The sequence below is a fragment of the Microcaecilia unicolor genome, chromosome 3, assembly GCF_901765095.1.
Source record: "Microcaecilia unicolor chromosome 3, aMicUni1.1, whole genome shotgun sequence".
Classification (NCBI taxonomy): Eukaryota; Metazoa; Chordata; class Amphibia; order Gymnophiona; family Siphonopidae; genus Microcaecilia; species Microcaecilia unicolor.
Window position 1 is genome coordinate 159,041,675 of NC_044033.1, and position 20,909 is coordinate 159,062,583.

At 44.8% G+C, this 20,909-nt stretch overlaps 1 protein-coding gene across 1 annotated transcript in view; it reads right to left on the reverse strand.

The window, feature by feature from the left end:
- Positions 1-10,393, reverse strand: part of CRIM1 (cysteine rich transmembrane BMP regulator 1) — an 882,829-nt gene extending 872,436 nt beyond the window's left edge. The window contains exon 1 of the mRNA XM_030196525.1: positions 9,326-10,393. Within this exon, the coding sequence (XP_030052385.1) occupies positions 9,326-9,626 (301 nt within the window). The 5' untranslated portion in view covers positions 9,627-10,393. The remainder of the gene's footprint in view (positions 1-9,325) is intronic.
- Positions 10,394-20,909: the final 10,516 nt, after the last annotated feature.

Genomic DNA, 20,909 nt, shown 5'->3' on the forward strand with positions numbered 1-20,909 from the left:
CTCCATCATGAACACTGGCTCCCTGTTTCTTATCGTATCCATTATAAACTTCTCTTGCTTCTCCGTAAAGGCTATATATCCAATGCTCCCACCTATCTGTAAATGCTTTTGATCCCCTACTTCCCCTCGCATCTTCTCCGGTCATCTTCAGAAAATCCTCTCTGTGTGCCGTCCCCTTCAGCTCTCCACCCTCACTCTCTCGCGACACCAGGGCTGCAGCGAGACTGAACCAGGCCCGGGGTAGGGCTGCCGCCCACCCCCATCATTGCTTCCTCCCCAGATTGCTGCCGCCTGCCCCCCGGATCGTTGTCGCCCTCCCCATAATCCAATTACCTTCGCTGGCGGGGATCCCGAGGCCCCGCCAGCAGAAATCGGGTTCCTCCAGCGCTGTTCTTCCGCCAATTGCCTGCTCCTGCAACTGCAGCAGCTGCTCAGCTGGGCAGAAGAGCACTTCTGGAGGTGCTCCTCTGGGTCCTCCCCAGCCTCCAAGGGGGGCCTGGCTACGGCACCAGAGTTTTCTCTCTCCTGCTCCTGTCGGGATGCGATCACTCGGATCCCATCAGGAGCAGGAGAGAGAGAGAGCGACCCCAGCGCTGGGCCCCCCTTGGAGGCCCGGGCCCAGGGAATTTTGCCCCTCCCCCCTTCCTGGCAGCTACGCGCAACACAGCTTTCAGCTATTTAAGGTTCTAAGGTGTGGAATGCTCTACCTTCATCTCTGAGAGCTGTTATTCCTAGTCATTCAAGGCCCATCTCAAGACGTTCATTTTACACTTTAGGTTTGGATTGTTTTAGCGATGTAAAACGGGTGTCAACAGTGCTTTTATGTTAAATTTTAACATTCTAAAGTTACCAATATGATTTTTTATTTCATGTTCTATGATTACGACCATTTTTGGCTTCAAAATTACTTTTAAAAGATGTATTTTACTTTAGATGTTTTCACACTCATTATGCATGCATGACATCAGCATGCACTTAAGCTGGAATGTCACATCACGTTTGTTTTTTACTGACTACACAACGTTTTCGGGAAAAGACTGAATTCAGAGTATGTAAGTACACACTTTTTTTATGGTTGACATCCTATTTTAAGTTTTCTTTTAGCCCATATGTGTTTCTTTTAACAATGGTGGACATTTTTGTCTCTACTACTATAGTGCTTGCCACATTTAATAGCTGCACCAGTCAGGCTGATTTTGAAGTGTTACACCAGCTGGGTAAGCCTCTCAGTCTTCTTTAACTGTTTGTATGATGGCTTTTATAGTCCTTTTTGTCAAAGTTTTAATGATTACTGCTTTTTTTCACTTAGATATTCAGTTTTAGTATTGGGTTACATGTTTTAAAGATGTTGTTCTGGGAGTCCCTCCTTTTTATATTCAAGTTTGTGTGTTTTATTTATTATCATGATTTAGGTCTGAATGTTCTCTTTAATTTTGTATTTGCAGTTACTACTATCCCTGAAGTTTTGGCAAAACATGGCCATGTCGGGCATTGTACGTTGAACTTCTGGGCGCTTTTAATTTACCAATAAAAACTGCGTTCTTCACAAGGTCTGCCTTTTGGTTTTATCTTCGTTTTAAAAGCTTTCCTGTTTTCCTCTGCCTTCTCCTCCACTAATTGCCCACCCTCCATTTCTGTTTGTCAGGAAGTATTTTTTCATGGAGAGAGTGGTGGATCAGTGGCGTACCAAGGGGGGGGGCGGTGGGGGCGCTCCGCCCCAGGTGCATGCCGCTGGGGGGTGCCGCGGCGCGCGCCTTCTTTGAGTTCACTGACTTCGCGCGTTCGCTGCAGCTCCCTCTGCCCTGGAACAGGTTACTTCCTGTTCTGGGTCAGAGGGAGCTGCAGCGAACACGCGAAGTCAGGGAACTCTGAGCAGGCGCGCGCGCTGCGGCACCCCCCCCCCAGCGGCGTGCACCCGGGTGTGTGTGCTGCACCCAGGGGGGGGTCCGCGCTGCATCGGGGGGAGGGGGGTGCTGCACCCGGGGGGGCGGGGCGCCGTCCCGGGTGTCCACCCCCCTAGGAACGCCACTGTGGTGGATGCTTGGAATGCCCTCCCGCGGGAGGTGGTGGAGAGGAAAACAGTAACGGAATTCAAACATGCGTGGGATAAACATAAAAGAATCCTGATCAGAAGGAAGGGATCCCCAGAAGCTTAGCCGGTGGTGGGAGGCAGGGCAGACTTATACGGTCTGTGCCAGAGCTGGTGGTGGGAAGCGGGACTGGAGGTTGGGAGGCAGGGATAGTGCTGGGCAGACTTATACGGTATGTGTCCTGAAAAAGACAGGTACAAATCAAGGTAAGGTATACACAAAAAATGGCACATGCGAGTTTATCTTGTTGGACAGACTGGGTGGACCGTACAGGTCTTTTTCTGCCGTCATCTACTATGTTACTATGTTTCATTGCTCCTCGCTCCCCTTCTCCCCCCTTCAGTACAGATTTTGATTTTTATGATTAGACTGTTGTGAACCGCTTAGTTTGTCTGTACAGGATTCACTTATGGTATATCAAATGCCTGGAAATAAATAAACAAAGTGGATAAAGTTGTCAAGATTATTTTGGCCGGATGTGGAACTGGTTTGTAACGCCATCCACGTCCTCCCAAGAGGCAAGAAAGGGGCTAAGCTTATGGGTACCCTGGAGTAGGTGCATGTCAGTAAGTTCTACATATGGTTGGTAGAAATCTTTTCACAAAGAATAGCTTTGATATTCAGTCCCTTTAATATGAAAGGGTAGAGGGAGGGGCTCCAAGTGAACGCTTCCAATGAATGGGAGCATACACTGTGAGTGTCCTGTTGGAGATTAATCCCGATCCAGGCGCAGTGAGGTGTGGAGCAGCACGGGTTTTTTTTTTTTTACACCAACTTGCATGCTATTCCTGTTAAGTGGCCACCCTGTTTGCATAGTCCTTGCAGCCAGAGATGGCAAGCGTCCAAGCCATCCTGCCACAGCAAATATTGCATCTCTGAGTCTGTCTTGAGATCAGCACTCTGAATGAAACAGAGGTGCATATTAAATAGAGGGGATGTGGAGCCCATGAGAGCAGAATTTTTACACTAAATATTAGACTTTATGGTAACCTTCCATGCCAACAAAAAGATCATGATTTGGTCACAGAGGAACTTACATTGTGCGATCTCTGAGAGAGGGGAATATTACTGTACCTGAATGTAACTCATTTTGAACTACCAATGAAAACACGTAAACTAAATTAAAAAATTAACAATTGCACTCTTGAGACTCTCAGCTATAATGGCCGGGAGCCTCACATGCTCTATTCAACAGCCTTGAAAAAGGACAGCTTGTCTTTTCTCTCTTGACAGATGTCTGCCAAAAGCATTAGCTGTGGGTATTGATACCTTCACCTTTGGCTGAATGTGGAATGAAAGAACTCCTTCTCCCACAGTGACTAGTTAAGGCAAAGGGGATCTTTTAAATGCCACCAGGTCATTCTCAGACCACTATGCCCTGTCTGTCATGGTGGAGTATGGCTTGATCGAACCCTGGCCCTAATCAGGGTTGGTGTCAGACATTCAGGGGATCAGGGCACAAACTGAGAGGGGGGGGGGGGGCAAAAGCTGGCCTTCAGCCTATGCTTCCTTTAGCTTGAGGCAGGTTTGAGGCCCCTATGATATAAGGGGACGAGACAAGTGCTCTGTTTGCCACCCCCCTAACGCCAGACCTGCCCCTGACTGGTCCTTACCCACTTCTGCCTGATAGAAGGGCTTGTTTCAACAGTTTGGGAATTCTGTGTGGCTTGGCACAACTGGAAGGTTATATATGGTGTACGCTGGGAATTTGTGGTGATATGTTGGGAAGATCTGCTTCAGGGTTCTCTGACAAGGTCAGGCGAAGGGTGTTAGCAGAAGGCATCGCTTTGTGACTGAGCAGCTTACGGAGGGACATGCTCAACTCCAAGGGATGGCAGAGACGATGATGACTCTGCAGAGTATGAAAAGAAGGAAAGCAGCCAGTGGACCTTTGAGGAGTGGTGAGATTGGGAAATGTTTGCAAGGTGGCACAAAAGCCCAGTTCCTTCAGTTGCAGCTGAAGATAACAACTGGATAGCCGGTTTGTTACTAGTGGATGGAGAGGATCAGGGTAAGGGTCTGGGACTTTTACGCAGCTCACTTCTTACTCTGTCCTGTCAACCCAAAGGCTTGCACAGTTTGGGGGGGGGGGGGGAAGACATACCATAAAACACGTTACAGTGTTTTATGATAAGTTTCTCTTTTGCCAATCATAACTGCACTGTATTTTTATGGTTTATTAAAACTTAATATACCACTCTTCATGAGCACATAAAGCGGCATACAATCTAAAAAGGAAGCTGGAAGAGGAACGCCAATAAAACCGATAGGACAGAGGAGAGTACAAACCTACAAGGGAGGCTGGTATAAAGAAGAAAACAGAAGAAGAAAACATAGCAGAAGGGGACTAGAAGGAGTCATCATCCTGGCAGTGGCCCTAACCTGGGTCCAGACATAAAACTTTACCCGCTGGGGCAGAACTAATGTAACTGGGCGGAAATGGTGGAAATCACCAGGAACAGGGCACAAGACCTATGGGGAACAAATTAAAATAAAAAATAAGGCAAGCACAGGCGTAGCACATAAGACAATGTATTTTTAGAGGGGGTAAGGAGCAGAGAACGAACGTGGAGGCATTGGGCAAAGGTCACAGCAAAAAGTGAACTTATTGTGCAAACATGTAACAATAATTTCAGGAAACATTTCTAGTCACTGTAGACCATCTTACGTTTTAATACCTCTGTGACATTAATGTACAGGAGGTGAGCCTCTTTCAAATGAAGGAAAACTCTGGAACGAGAGGGCATATTTATTTATTTATTTATTGCACTTGTATCCCACATTTTCCCACCTATTTGCAGGCTCAATGTGGCTTACAGAGAGACCTGTTATGGCGTCACCATAACAGGGTAAGAATACAATTGAGGTTACAGACAAGTCAAGGAAAGCAAGAGGATTTGGTCAAGCAGTTAAAGAAAGATACATTCTGAGTAATGTGGAAAGGTGTTGTGATATAGTTAGTTATGGGTTCTCGTGGTAGGTCTTGTTAAAGAGATAAATTTTCAGAGATTTGCGGAAGATAGTTAATTCGTTGATCGTTTTCAGGTGAGTTGGAAGTAGAGAGTTGCACGGGGACAGAAATCCAACCCGTCCCCACTGGAATCCAACCCGTCCCCATTCATCCCCATAGGGAATCTAACCCATCCCCACCCGTCCCCGTGGGGAATCTAACCCATCCCTGCCCGTCCCCACGGGGAATCTTACCCGTCCCCGCCCATCCCCGCAAGAATTTAACCTGTCCTCACCCACAAGAATTTAATGGTACATTAAAAAAAATTTCCTGTCAGCTCTCTCAGTCTCTGGGTTTGAGCCGCAGCACTGCAGGCAAGGAAGGAACAGAAGATGGAACACTCTGGTGCACACATATAAGACTTCTCTGATTCACTGGCACTGTGTGCTAAGAGATCACCACATGCATGCGCCTGTAGGTCAGGTGACATCTGATGCTCATGCTTATGTCAGAGCTGAGGTCTGCGCATCAGCCCAGGAGCAGAGAGGATTAATAGTAACATAGTAAATAACAACAGATAAAAACCGGATCGGTTCATCCAGTCTGCCCAATAGTCACAATCACTATCAATTCATGATTAAATCAACAATGAATGTGATATTATATACTTGATTATAGTCTTTCTGTGGTGTTTCTGGGACATACACCATAGAAGTCCACCTGGCTCTATCCTTATGTTCCAACTGCTGGAGTTGCCCTCAAAGCCCACTCCAGCCTATTCATCTTCTCATTTGCGGGACACAGACCGTAAAAGTCTGTCCAGAACTGTCCTCATGTTCCAGCCACTAAAGTTGCTGTCTAAACCCTTTCCAGCCCATCCAAAACCAGATTGCCATATATGAGACACAGACCGTACAGGTCTCCCGGTATCAGCCCTAGTTCATCACAGCCAGAGTCACCATGTAAGTGTCACACGACACATCCACACACATGCAGCCATTTAAGTTTAGGTTTTTTATAACTTCCATTTTCTAAATAGAGATCCTCTGTGTTTATCCCATGCCTTTTTGAATTTCGTCACCATTTGTATCTCTACCACCTCCTTAATGGAGGCTTTCCACATCTGTGATGTTAAAGCAAAGAGGTGGAGGAGTCAGCACTCAAAGAACTCGGTAGGTGAGAGGCTGGCGCAAGTGCAGCATACACTTCCACAGGAACCCCAAAGGAACTGCTTCCATCCCCACGGGAATCCTGCGGGTTCCGCGGGATTCCCGCAAACCCCGTTCCTGTGCAAGTCTCTAGTTGGAAGTGCATTCCACAGCTGCGTACTCATGTAGGAGAAGCTGGTCACGTGTGTTAGTTTGTATGATGAAGTTAAAAAGTTATAGGCTCAGGAGTAATCTAAGGAAATACTTCTTTTTATAGAAAGGGTGGTGGATGTGTGGAATCGCCTCTTGGTGGAGGTGGTGGACATGAGGACTGTGTCTGAATTTAAGAAAGAGTGGGGTAGACAGACACATGGGATCTCTTAGGGAAAGCAGGAGATAGTGGTTGCTGTGGATGGGCAGACTGGATGAGCCATTTGGCTCTTATCTGCCGGCATGTTTCTCTGTTTCTATCCCTTGCAACCAATTGTAGCTAAGTTAGACAAGTTTTATGTAGCGAAAAGAACTTACCTTCAAAATTTATAAAACTAGATAAAACTAGGCCAGTGGATCCCAAACCTAGTCCTGGAGGCACCCCAGCCACTCAGGTTTTCAGGATATCCACAATGAGTATTAGTGTTAGCTCCCTTAACTGTAAGCTGCTGGCAAAAAGATGTTACACAATCCAAATAAAAGTCTGCTCTATTAAGACAGTACTGCAGCTTTTTCTATTACACATTTTCACATTCTCGATTGCTTCCTCCCCTCAGAAAGAGTTTTCTGGACTCTATGCTGCCGTCTACCTTCCAAGCTATGAAAAAATCAGATATGTTTTCTCAAAAACAATTACGCACTTTCAAAACAAGAAAAATAGATACTTTCGTGGTTTCGTATTTGTTTCTGCTCAGTATGGGGCATGTTTTTAATGCCTCCTTCCCAACCCTCCATGGAAGATCCAGCCTCCTATAGCAGCTGCTGCTGTTATTCAGAACCTCTTATAGATTTTCGATTGACACATAGCAGAGAGGGAAAGGAATTGTCTGTCTCCCAGGAGAGAAAGCGTCCACTTGGTCCTTCCCACACGTACCTGGAAGTTCTAGCTCGTTATTTTTATATTTCTTACTGGCTTTGAAATGTGTGTTGGAAGGAGGGGGGAGAGTAATGAGTAAAATTATAATGGGAGACAAAGTGATAACTAAAAGAATGAAAAGTTGGCAGTAAAATAAAATATGATGTACATGTGTATGTATGTATATATAAACAGTGAGATATTGTGTGTTACTGTAAGGGAAATCTGAAAGGCCACCAGAGCTGAACAGGGCAATACAAAGCACCAGCAGTCTATATAAATGTGCTAGTTTGAGCCTTCACCATTACCTACAGCTTTTCCTGGGCTGCTGATTGCTTGGCCACACTACTGCAGTTCCAAAACAAACCCCGACGGCCAGAAGACAACACTGCAGAAAAATCGATTTCACGCGGAGCTTAATAAACTGACCCAGAATGACCAACGGGGGACCTCGCCTTCACTTTTTTTCTCTCCTCCTTGAAACAGATCCATTTACAACCAAATTCTATTCGTTCGTACAAATATACACGCACCCACATAAATTCCCCCACTGATGCTGCGTGAGGGAAGGCAGAAAAAGGGCACTAATCTGGATCTGAACAAGTATTATCCGAGGCTGTAATTCTCCAAATCGGCTTTTACCTCTCCTCCCTCGGGCACACTCCCTTCCCCCCACCCCGATCGTAGTCCAAAAGTCCTAGAAGACACACAGACACGCAAGTAAAACACACGAGCTCATCGGCGAGCACAAGCATTCCTATCCAGAAACCCCACCCACCCCTAGCAGAAAATGCCAGAGAACCAGCACCTCATCCAAACCCCGAAAATAATGTGTTACACCACCTCCATCAAACCAAAATCTGCAGTCCACCTCTGCTGCACCAGCCCACAAGCTTCCCCTCTCCCAAGAAACAGCCTGTTCCTATTCTTGTTAAAGAGACGGTGGTGGGGGAGGGGTTTACTACAACAATGCGGACAGGTAATTAACCAGCCTAATCTAATTTACGGCTGAAGAGAAGTCATCAGAAGAGACCACCCCAAGGATTCAGACGCTTGAAGTGACATTTGGGGAAGGCTCTCGGTCTACGGTGCACCTGTGGTTTGTTGCGTTTAATAGAGCTGCTGAAAACTCTTTCCCACTGACGCACGAGGTGTATGACGAAGATCTAAGCTTGACATGAACAACTTGCGAGGGACAACATCTACTCCTACGCTCAACCTAAAAGCCCACCCGAGATTTCAGGTCAAAAGCAGCCCCTAGCTAATAGAAAGTTACGCTGAATAGTTCCCCCCACATGTTTAAACGTCCATTTTCCTGTCAGTGAGGGGGATCTGACCAGCGGAATTTTCAGCCCATCTGAAAAAGATGAGCAGAGGGACAGCGTTCACCTCCCATCGGAGGTGTGTGCATGGGGAGGAGGGAAAAGCGCACTTGTGGGACTGGGTAATGTGAAACCGCCGTCACAACTTCTTAGGAGATACACAGCCAACTTTCTCCACTTTTAGTAAATTTCTTCTTCATTGGAAAGGGCAACATAAGAGAAAGGCAGGCTTGCATTTCAAGCCGGGGGGGGGGGGGGGGGGGTCGGATCTGGCCATTACTCCTTCAACCCAGGGAATGCGGCTCTCTCCAGCTTCAGTGTTTCACACTACAGAAGTGTCAAAACAGCACACAATCAGCCAGCGCTAATATTTACACCGGAAAAGGTTAAAGAAACAACCCTTACAGTACAAAGTAGCTCTCGGAAGGGTCAGCACCGCAATCTAGCAAAAGCCAGACATCGTTGCCGGGCACTGAACGGTGCAGGAATCAGAAGGACATCGTGTGCAGGTGCCCAAAAACTCATCTTATCAGACGGGATCTTGCTCACTTTGGATTGCACTTTTTTTTTTAGTCTTAATATTTTTTATTGATTTTGTAATAAAGAGAGAACATTAATAACAATTGTACTACAAAATCAAATTTAAATTGCGTTAAAATAAAATAAAATCTTTCCCCTGGAGGGCATGAAAAAAAAGAAAGCATCTTAAAGGGAGAAAGTAAAGAGTGCGCCCCCCCCCCCCCCCATACCTTCGCAGACGCCCACTTCGTACTCGGTGATGGAGTCGCCGTGGAGCGGGGGGCGGATGACACAGCGCAGCCCCCGGTCGCAGGCGCCGTGCAGCCCGTACACGCCGCCGCAGCTCTCGTTCTTCTGGCGGGCGCACATGTAGCAGCAGCCGCAGATGCCCAGCACAATGCTGCCCGTGCAGTTCTTGGACTCCTCGCACTTGGATTCGTCGCAGGGCAAACACACCAAAGCTTCCCCAGAGCTCACCAGCACCCACAGCACCAAGTGCCACACCGCCAGTGCCTTCACAGTCAGGTACATCCTTTCCTCGAGCGCGGACAAAAAAATATATAATAATACAATAAATAAAATATAAAGAACAACAGCCAAATACTTGTAAAAATATATAAAAAAAATCAATCTCGATGTATTACTGTATTCCAATGGGAGAGCAAGCGATAAAGGCGATACAATTTGGAACAAGGCGATGATATTTCTACCTAGAGCTCAGATTTAAAGAGCAGACGTTTAATGGTTCTCCAACTTTTTAAAAAATTATATATATATTATTATCCTTTGCAGGTAAAGAATCAATCAAGCCTCCAGCACGGTCTGCTCACAGTAGGGCAGAACACCCTGCAGCGGCAGCACCAACAACTACGAGCACATCAATGTGTGGGGGGAAAAAAAAGTTTCTTCCTAGTTCCGTGTCACCAAAACAACTTCTTCACGGAGAGCAAATCCATTGCATAGATCCAATCCACTCCCGAAAAAAAATGTCCTGCTTTCTCTCTTGAATCTTCTGCGGAAAACTGAAGTTCCCTCCTTCGTCTTTCCTTTAAAAATTTAAGACATAAACTGTGAGCTTTCTTGGTGAGCGTTCTCGTCTTATTCCGTTTACCATAAGAAATCAGTGCAGTAAAAATTGAAAAGAAATCGGCCCGATCCCTCCGCTTTGCACTAACAGATTCTTTCCCTCCACCTCTCCTTTTTAAATTATTGTTAGGTAGTTTTGTTAGAGCCAAGCCTCCACAGCTTGTCACGCTTCTTCTCTTCCTTGACTCCGATCTTACTCGACTCTCGTTTCTTGTTTATCGCTTCTCTGCGAACCCAGGTCTGGCAGCTCGGGCTTCGCCCACCCCCATTGTTGCGTCATACTCAGAGCACGCCCCCACCTCTGTTCACTCGTCTCTGCCCTGTCTTTTGTGCCAAATAGGGGAGGGGGCGTGGCGCAAATGTTCTGTCTGGAGCGTCTTTTTTGCTCCTCGCTCTGCAGAAGGTTTTTAAATGGACAACGCAGGGGCGCTTACTGCGGGTTCAGTCTCGCTAGACTGCCGTGCAGCCGTGGTCCACAACTCGGAAACGATACGCTTCCTTGGGATCACCAGCACGCTAGAATCCTGGGGGGGGGGGGGGGCGCTATTGCGTTCTTGCATCTAAGAATACCTAATATTTTCAGCATTTGACGATCGGTGTACCCCCCCCCCCCCAAACACAAACACACAACTTCCGTCTTCTGCACATCGGTTACATTTCTGATGTTTTCCCAGCAGAACCAAGAAAATAATGGACGAATGCAACAAGGGTCTTATGTAGTAATCAGGAAGATGGTGCTCTGTCAGGGAGGAATAGGCGTTTCTCATATCTGGCTACCTTTGAACCTAGAAATAAACTTTTCTACAGCTATTATATTTCAGGATCACAGATGAAGCAAAGCTGTAGTATGTGGAATCACGGGGAGGGGAGAGTGAACAGAAAGATAGACGCACGCGTATCAACAAAAGCCCCAATTGACTGTCAGGGGTTTAAATTGGATTTGAGCTGCACGTGGGAATATCAGAAATAATGACCATGTCAAAGGCTAACGGCTCGTTTATTGAACGCAATCTGACCATATAGTTTGTGTGACTGTATGGACATTGGGAAAATACGTATTTCAAAAAATCCCTTCTCATAAACTGAGGGGAAAATTCGTGTAATTCAGTAGCTCTCAATTAAACGAAATATTATTTATGGAGGTGAAGCCAGTTCGGAAAAGCCACGTCCCGTGCATTCGTCCAGTGGTGCACTGTTCAATTGCAGGTTACCTCAGGATTTAATTCTACCATGCTAGCGAATTCTTGCACTGGTTAAAAATAAAATGATAGCTGCGTTGCTGCCACCGACAGGACGATTCTGAAAATGAGTTAATATTTTCTAAAGTGGTCTCCTTGTATAATAACAAAGTCCTGCTTGTCACAGAACTTAAGTGCTACAGAACTTACCTTTTAAGCAAATAGATAGTAGTTACCTTCTGCTGTCTCCCTTACATTTGTAGACGATCATGTGGCCCTTTATGTTTCCAAGTGAATGTTTAAACGGACATTAAGCTACTTTGCCCGTTTCTATTCGAGGTGCCAGTCAACACGTCATCCAAATTATCATACTTGACTTTTGTTTTCCGAAAATATAGGTTGTCTTTAATACGTGGCCCATCAGTAATTACTTCTATTATTTTTCATATCTGCTGAGAATAGTGTTTGGGACTGAAAAGGGCGGTCTTCCTTTCCAGGATTCAGTATGTATACTGTATTTCTCAATGGAAATTTTCTCTAGAAATGCACCTGACAGCCCCTCCCCCACACTCCTTCTTTTCATGCCAGGAAAAATACAACTGGCAACAAACTCAGCAGAAATGCTGCTCTCTGCCCTAAATAGAGATCTGGGAAAGCATGAATAGAGCAGAAGAGGGAATAAACAATGGACTGCACATGGAGGCTTACAGTAGTAGAAATTGAGGTCAGCAGCTGCAGTGTGTCTTTACGGAAGGGGTTATGCACTCTGGTATCTAAGGTAAGCACAGCTTATGTTCAGAGTTGCAGCTTTTTAAAAACCTTTGTTTTCTATGTTTTGAAGGTTTTTGTGGTTTCTCTCTCTTTCTCTCATACACACACATCCCCACACCCCAAGAATACATGACACAGAATATGAAGCTAGAAGTATATGTGTGAAATCTTGTACAAACACTAAACAGGTAGTGGAGAACCTTACTAAAGATGTAGGCAGAAGCAATGGAAAGAAGCACCAGATTTGAAATTTTAATATTAAGCATCAACATAATTTCAGCTGATGTGAACTTACCTTTGCAAAGCACTAGCCAACATTAGATGAAACCAATTGGTGTTGTGTTGCATGGCTATTATATTTAGACTGAAGATAAGTAACATTTTTTAATTCACATTTTATGGGACTATAGTTTTATGAACTCGCATATAAAAAACAGGCTGGGCTGTCATGATTAGATTTTAAAAGCAGCAGAGGTATGTGTATTCTCTACAGTAAAAGCATGCAATAATGGCACACAAGGAGACAAATGCAGAGCAGGATTAAGGCACAGGCAAACTAAGCAGTTGCCTAGGGCCCATATGTTTAGGAGGAATCTTCTCTGATGTGAAATTCAATTTTGCCCTGGTAAGTCAGCAGCTGGCAGAAGGGGGGGGGGGATTAGGGAGGGAGTGAGAGATGGACCAGAACCTATACCCTGTGCCTTGTGTTCTGGTTGGTGGGGGAACTTGATGATCAGTCTACCTACCTACCTGGTGAGGCCTCATTTGGAGTACTGCGTGCAGTTCTGGAGACCGCACCTACGGAAAGATATAAACAGGATGGAGTAGGTCCAGAGGGTGGCTATGAAATTAGTAAGCAGTCTTGAATGCAAAAATTATAGGGACAGGCTTATGAACCTCAACATGTATACTCTGGAAGAGAGGAGGAAGAGAGGAGACATGATAGAAACGTTTAAATATCTCAAGGGCATTTATGTACAGGAAGAGAGCCTTTTTCAAATGAAGGAGAGCTCTGGAATGAGGGAGCATACGACAAAGTTGAGAAGGGAATAGGCTTAGGAGCAACCTGAGGAAGTATTTCACAGAAAGGGTGGTGGAGGCGTGGAATGGCCTCCCGGTGTAGGTGGTGGAGTCGAGGACTGTTCTAGAGTTTAAAAAGGCATGGGATAAGCATGTGGGATCGCTTAGGAACAGGAAGAATTAGGGGTTACAGAGGATGGGCAGACTGGATGGGTCATATGGCCTTTATCTGCCGTCATGTTTCTCTGTTTCTACCTGCTGCTTGCAGTCTACCACTTTTCCTCTGCAATCACAAGCACACAGGGCCTTTGTGGGAGTTTTACAATGTGTTTATATTATAATGGTGGTGATAGGGGAAACACATTTTTTGAGTAGGGCCCACCAAAAGGGTTAATCCTGCACTGAAAAAAATGCACCATATATTAACGTCTTTCAAGGAAAAAATCATGTGTTTTGGGGGGAATGGGGGAACTTGAATTCAATAATAGGAACAATACATGAAAGAGAAAATGTAATAGATGAAAAAAAATACAGCTATATGGACCCCCACAATACATGTTCAATTTGGTCTTTCTTCCAATTTGTGCTGGTCCTGTAAATCAGAACATGGTATGCTGCTACATCTAATATAATAAAACACACCGTGAACGTTCTGAAGACAACGTTCTGAAGTCACTCAAACACTCCCTGAAGGGTTCGTGGATTCATGGTGTGAAGCCAGCCAGCCGTCTCTGCCCCGCCCTCGCGTCAAACGTCATGACGTCGAGGGCGGAAAAAAAAACAAACAAACGGATCGCACCCACGCACGGTGCGTTTTATTATATTAAAAACAAACAAACGGATCGCACCCACGCACGGTGCATTTTATTATATTAGATTTACCTCCGTGGTGGCGGTTCCGGCAGCGCAGCGTCAGGGAAGGAGGCGGCGCTCCCGACATCTCTAGCCTTCCCTTCGCTGTGTTCCGCCTTCTTCTGACGTCAAGGATGACGTCAGAAGAAGGCGGAACACAGCGAAGGGAAGGCTAGACGTCGGGAGCGCTGCCTCCTTCCCTGACGCTGCGCTGCCGGAACCGCCACCACGGAGGTAAATTTAAAAGAAAAAAAAAAGAAAAGGGATGTTGGGGGGAGAGAAGAGGGTGGGCAGTAAAGTTGAACAATGGGAGCGGGAGGGCAGGGGAGAAACTACAGCATGGATGCAAAGGGGGGCATGGATGCGAAGGGGGGCATGGATGCGAAGGGGGGGAGAAGAGGGCGGGCCAGGCTGGGACATGGGAGAGAGAGGAGCATGGATGCGAGGGGGGGTCATGGAAGGGAGAGAGGGGAATTGCTGGAAAAGGATTAATGGAGGGGGCAGGAGACAGAGGAGCATGGATGGGCATGGATTGGGAGGGCAGGGCTCAGGGAGAGAGGGGAATTGCTGGAAAGGGATGAATGGAGGGGGCAGGGGACAGAGGAGCATGGATGGGCATGGATTGGGAGGGCAGGGCTCAGGGAGAGAGGGGAATTGCTGGATAGGGATGAATGGAGGGGACAGATGGGCATGGATGGATATGGATTGCAGGGCAGGGCTCAGGGAGAGAGGGGAATTGCTGGATAGGGATGAATGGAGGGGGCAGGTGACAGAGGAGCATGGATGGGCATGGATTGGGAGGGCAGGGCACAGGGAGAGAGGGGAATTGCTGGAAAAGGATGAATGGAGGGGGCAGGGGACAGATGGGCATGGATTGGGAGGGCAGGGCTCATACTCTCTCTCTCATATACAATGTCTTTCTGACTCTCACTCTCACACACTCTGTCTCACACTGTATCACATTCACTCTCTATGTGTCACACAGTCACTCACACACTCGCTTGGTCTCATACACTCACTCTCACAGAGAATCTGTGTCTCACACACACTCTCTCTCTCGCACACACACACACACTCTCTCTCACACTGTGTCTCACATACACACTTGCACACACTCTCATTCTCACACACACACTCTCTCACAAACACACTCACACCCAGACTCACTCTCTCTCTCACACACACACACTCACACTTTCACTCTGTCTCTCACACAGTCACTCTCACATACACTCTCCCAAACATACACACTCCGAGGAAAACCTTGCTAGCGCCCGTTTCATTTGTGTCAGAAACGGGCCTTTTTTACTAGTATGTTATATTATTGTAAAGTAATTAACTCATTTTGGAACAATATTTGGAACATTATCATAAATATTTTTCAATTCAGCCTTCTAGAAACATCGCATCAAAACAACAGTGCTAACTTTTATATACGTACCAACATTGCTGCAAAAATGATTATATCTAACTGGAAAGGTAACCATGTGTTAAATTCACATTTTTGGTGGCAGAAGGTCTTATAAGGTTATAAGTTTGAAATGTCAGTGGCTGATAAAATAGGAATTTCTGTGTATACTAGACTGGTGTGGTCAAATTTAGAGAAATATTCATCTTCTACCAATAGCATTTCAACAAGTTGATATTTGTAATTAATAATAGAGAATTCATTAAGGGCATATGTGCCCGGTATAAGAGGCTTGCAGCCACAAGTTAACAGCAGGATCAGCAGTTTCTCCATCTTTCTCCTCCTCCAGACCAGTCTCTTTTCTTTGCAGCGCCCCGTGGTTTCTCCTCTTTCCCTCTCCCACACGACTCTCACTTCAGGCTGGGCGGCTGGTATCGAGTCCTCCTACTCCCTTAATTGCTACCAGTAGCGGTAGCGATTGGCGCCATCAACTCAAAACAATCTGTGCGCTTGCGGGGGTGGGACCTATGGGCAAAGGCAAATTTGAGAGGGCGCAACACTGCGCAAGCAGCCTCTCGCGCAAATTCCCTTGGTACCTGAACCTGCTACTGAAAGGGCGTGGATGTGTGTACTCCTGTCCTCACTCGGGAGCGTTAGTTTCCTTGTTTGCTTTGGTTCTGTCAATACAAGTAAGTCCTCTCTTATCGCTCTTTGCTGGTGTGTTCAACTGCATATGCTTTGATTTTCGGTTTCACAAAAAATAAGAAAATGTGAGACTAGAGTTCGTTATAAATGACTAGGAAGATGTTTCTGAGATGTCTTGCAATCAAATTATAAATCTGAAGGTTTGCAGTTTATAAGTGTCCTGGGTACAACATGGAGGTTAGAGGTGAGTAAATATGTCATTTATTTTGAGAAAACCAGGTTATTTGCTGGGACCTTTCCTTAAAAATTGAAGAATTTTTGATGTCTGAGCTAGAATACTAGTGTTCCCAGACCAGACCTACTATCAAATTCAAAAGGAAATTGTGGCACGCCGCACATTGGATTTCAGGAGAGGTGCTGACTTTGAGGCAGGTTTTATATTATAAGTCAAAATAAAAAATAAATATTTTGTTTCATGCAGATCTCTTTTGTTTAAACATAACTAAATGGGCTATAAGCCCCTAATGCAGTCCATGGCTTTCTTATATTTTGTTTGTGATGACTTATACTGTGCCAAAATTGAAATTTGAAAACTCTTATCTCTATCTGGTCGTTAATAAAAGGAGCTCATTGTGAATACTATCCACCCTAAAATGATGTTTTGTGGCTGTACATGACAATTGTGATATGATCCCTTGTTTCGTATTGTTGATGGTCTGCGATGTCTGTATGGGTGGTATATTGGTGTATTAGGGTCTGCTCAGTGTAATATTTATGGTACAGTAAGGTTCTGAGTGTGTTTTTGCACAAGTTTGTGCATAGTGTTTTGCAGTTGAGGGATTGTTGAGCTTATTGAGGTGACAAACATCAACACTTTAATTTAATTTTAGTTTGTCATAACACCAGACATGGTTTGGTTTTAGTATATTTTGGAGGATCTGGTGTTGAATTGTTCCATAAATGTGTATGTGTATGTGGTTTAGTGTTGGTTAAGTGCTTCTCCACCATGACAAATTTATATACCAAATACACTGCAAGAAAACTTTCAGTTGCTAATCTTCAATCTCACTAATTAGAGTGGTACTTGTAACTTTTCACATTTGGGATGAGACACCCTTTGCTCCCCTAGAGTAGATTTATGGTGATGCACAAGTAAATAAGTTAATTATGGATGTAAGCCCCACCCCTAACCCCACCCTCTTTAGCCTCCCCAAACACTTGGGCCACTGACCGCCTATGATTAAGGGGCCCTTTTACTAAGCCGCTCTCAAAAGCGACTGGTGCTGTTTATGGGCGTGGGTTTACCGCACAATGCGGCAGTGCTTTATGGTGCATGGTGAGCTCATGCTGGTGTCTACCATGGCTTAGTGAAAGGGCACCTAAGTTCCTATTTTTTTCTTGGTCTTTGCCTCAGAACAGTTATTTTATTTTGTTATATTTATTTTAGCTTTTTTATTGTATCTTCTAGTGTTAAAGCAATTTTTTTAACTCAAAAAATCTTCAATAAATAGTTCGGGACAAGGCAAATAAATGAAATAAAAAATTACAGCTAACCACCAGCCAGCATGCAATTTTTGGCCAATTACTGAATCTGTGCATTAGTTATTATCATATGCCATGATAATCATCCAACCAGATTTAGTCATGGCTAAAAGATTCTGATACTGTGTTAACTAAACAGTATCTGCAAGCCATGGATGAATCAATGTGGGGGAGGGTTGCTGACCATTCATAAAGATTTTTTAAATTTATGTGAATGTGAAATTGTAATTGAGCTGTTTGTTGCAATCCCAGCTTAGAATTTAGGGCTTGTTTACTGCCCACATGGATTGAAAAGTGTTTGATCAGAGCACTACGAGCGACATTTGAGACGAGTGACCATTTGACAGGATCACCAACGTTTTACAATCAATAGCATTGATGGTTATTGGAATACACAGTGTTAGTGCCGTAGGACTCCTGATGCAGGCCAGATGGCTGAAACACAGGCCCCCGTGCTGAGTCGATCCATACTTTGATTAAAGTTTTACATCACCATCACTGACAGTGTGTTTTTCATTGTTATCTTCGCTGTGTCTGTTTGCTGTTTGTGCTGGTTTGTAAAGATTGTTTCTTCTGTATTGCTTTCTAGGTTTTCAGGATATCCAGAATGAATATTCATGCGAGAGATTTGCATGCGCTGCCTTTGTTACATGCAAATCTCATGAATATTCATTCTGGATATCCTGAAAACCTGACTGGCTAGGGTTCCTCCGAGGAACCGCTGTGTTATGCCCTCATTTGGTTGAACCAAATAGGTAATTCACACATTGCTCAAGTCATATATTGGATTTGGTCTTCAGTGATTTACTGTGTTCAAGCACTGAAGTGCAATATATTGAGGTACCATAGTCAGAACACTCAATTGTTTTTTTCACTAGCTCTTCCTGTTTCTAGAGAAGGGGTTCTCAACCCAGTCCTTAGGAAAAACCCAGCCAGTGAGATTTTTAGTATACCCACAACGAATATGTATGAAAGAGATTTTCATACAGTGGAGGCAGGGGCGTAGCCACGGGCGGGCCTGGACCGGGCCCAGGCCCAGCCACTCATCCCTGTTTTGGGGGGCTCCACACAGAAGGTAAGGGAGCTATGTTCCTGGGAGCATTTTATGAAGTCCACTGGAGTGCCCCCTAGGGTGCTCGGTTGGTGTCGTGGCATGTCAGGGGGACCAGTGCACTACAATGCTGGTACCTCCCACCTCCAAATGCTATGGTGTTGTCCCCTCTGAATGGCTCTTTTTTGACAAGAGGGAGAGCCATTTTGGATCTGGTCCATGGTGGCATGCAAGGCATAGTGCGAGAGGTGGTGGTGTTGGGTCCTCTGGGAAACAGTGATCATAACATGATCAAATTTGAACTACTATCTGGGATAAACCTGCAAAAGAAATCTACTGTAGCTGCATTTAATTTTTGAAAGGGCGACTATAATAAAATTAGGAAAATGGTTAAAAAGAAACTAAAAGGATCAGCTGCAAAAGTTAGGTCACTAAATCAGGCATGGATGTTATTCAAAAATACGTTCTTGGAAGCCCAGTCCAGATGCATTACATGTATTTGCAAAGGTGGAAAGAAGAGAAAACGTCAGCCAGCATAGTTAAAAGGTGAAGTAAAAGATGCCATTACAGCCAAAAGATTGTCTTTCGAAGAATGGAGAAAGGACCCAAATGAAGAAATTAAGAAGCAACATAAGCACTGGCAAGTCAGATGCAAAGTATTAATAAAGAAGGCTAAAAGAGAATATGAAGAGAAACGTGCCGCAGAGGCTAAAACTCACAGTAACAACTTTTTCAGGTACATCAGAAGCAAAAAACCTGTGAGGGAATCCGGGGGACCATTAGATCACAAAGGAGCAAAAGGGGCACTCAGGGAGGACAAGGCCATAGCAGAGAAACTGAATGAATTCTTTGCTTCTGTCTTTACGGAGGAAGATGTAAGATATCTGCCTGTACTGGAAATGGTTTTCAAGAATGATGATGTGGAGGAACTGAAAGAAATCTCGGTGAACCTGGAAGATGTACTGAGCCAAATTGACAAATTAAAGAGTAGTAAATCACCTGGACCAGATGGCATACATCCAAGGGTACTCAAAGAACTCAAGCATGAAATTGCTGATCTGCTATTAGTAATATGCAACCTATTGATAAAATTGTTTGTAGTTCCTGAAGATTGGAGGGTGGCCAATGTGACGCTGATTTTTAAAAAGGGTTCCAGGGTGATCCGGGAAATTACAGATCAGTAAACCTGATGTCAGTGCTGGGTAAAATAATGGAAACTATTATAAAGAATAAAATTACAGAACACATAGACAAACATGGTTTAATGGGACAGAGTCAGCATGGATTCAGCCGAAGGAAGTCTTGCCTCACCAGTTTGCTTCATTTCTTTGAAGGCGTGAATAAACATGTGTATAAAGGTGAGCTGGTTGATGTAGTTGATAAAGCTCCTCATGAGAGATTCCTGAGAAAATTAAAGTCATGGGATAGGAGGCAAGGTTCTGGTGTGGATTAGGAATTGGCTATTGAACAGAAAACAGAGGGTAGGGTTAAATGGTCATTTCTCTCAATGGAGGAGGGTGAACAGTGTGGAATGCCGCAGAGATCTGTACTGGGTGGACTGGTGCTATTTAACATATTTATAAATGATATGGAAATTGGAACGAGTGAGGTGATTAAATTTGCAGATGATACAAAACTATTCAAGGTTGTTAAAACATGTGCGGACTGTGAAATACTGCAGGAAGACCTTAGGAAATTTGGGCATCCAAATGGCAGATTAAATTTAGGGCCCTGTTTACTAAGGCACGTTAGCATTTTTAATGTGCCTACAATTAGCTCGCACGCCAACCATGTAGGTGCCTATACGGATATTGTAGGCATGTACATAGCTAACGCGCATACATGGTTAACGTGCGTTAGGTGCGTTAGAGATGCTAACGCACCTATAACACAGCTTAGTAAACAGGGTACTTAATATGGACAAATGAAAGGTGATGCACATTGGAAAGAATAATCCGAATCGAAGTTACCTGATGCTGGGGTCCACCTTGGGGGTCAGCGCTCAAGAAAAAGATCTGGGTGTCATTGTAGATAATATGCTGAAACCTTCTGCTCAGTGTGTGATGGTGGCCAAAAAAGCAAACAGGATGCTAGGAATTATTAGGAAAGGGATGGTGAATAAAACCAAAAATACTGTATCGCTCTCCATGGTGCGTCCACACCTTGAGTATTGCATTCAGTTCTGGTCGCCGTATCTCAAAAAAGATATAGCAGAATTAGAAAAGGTTCAAAGAAGAGCGACCAAAATGATAAAGGAGATG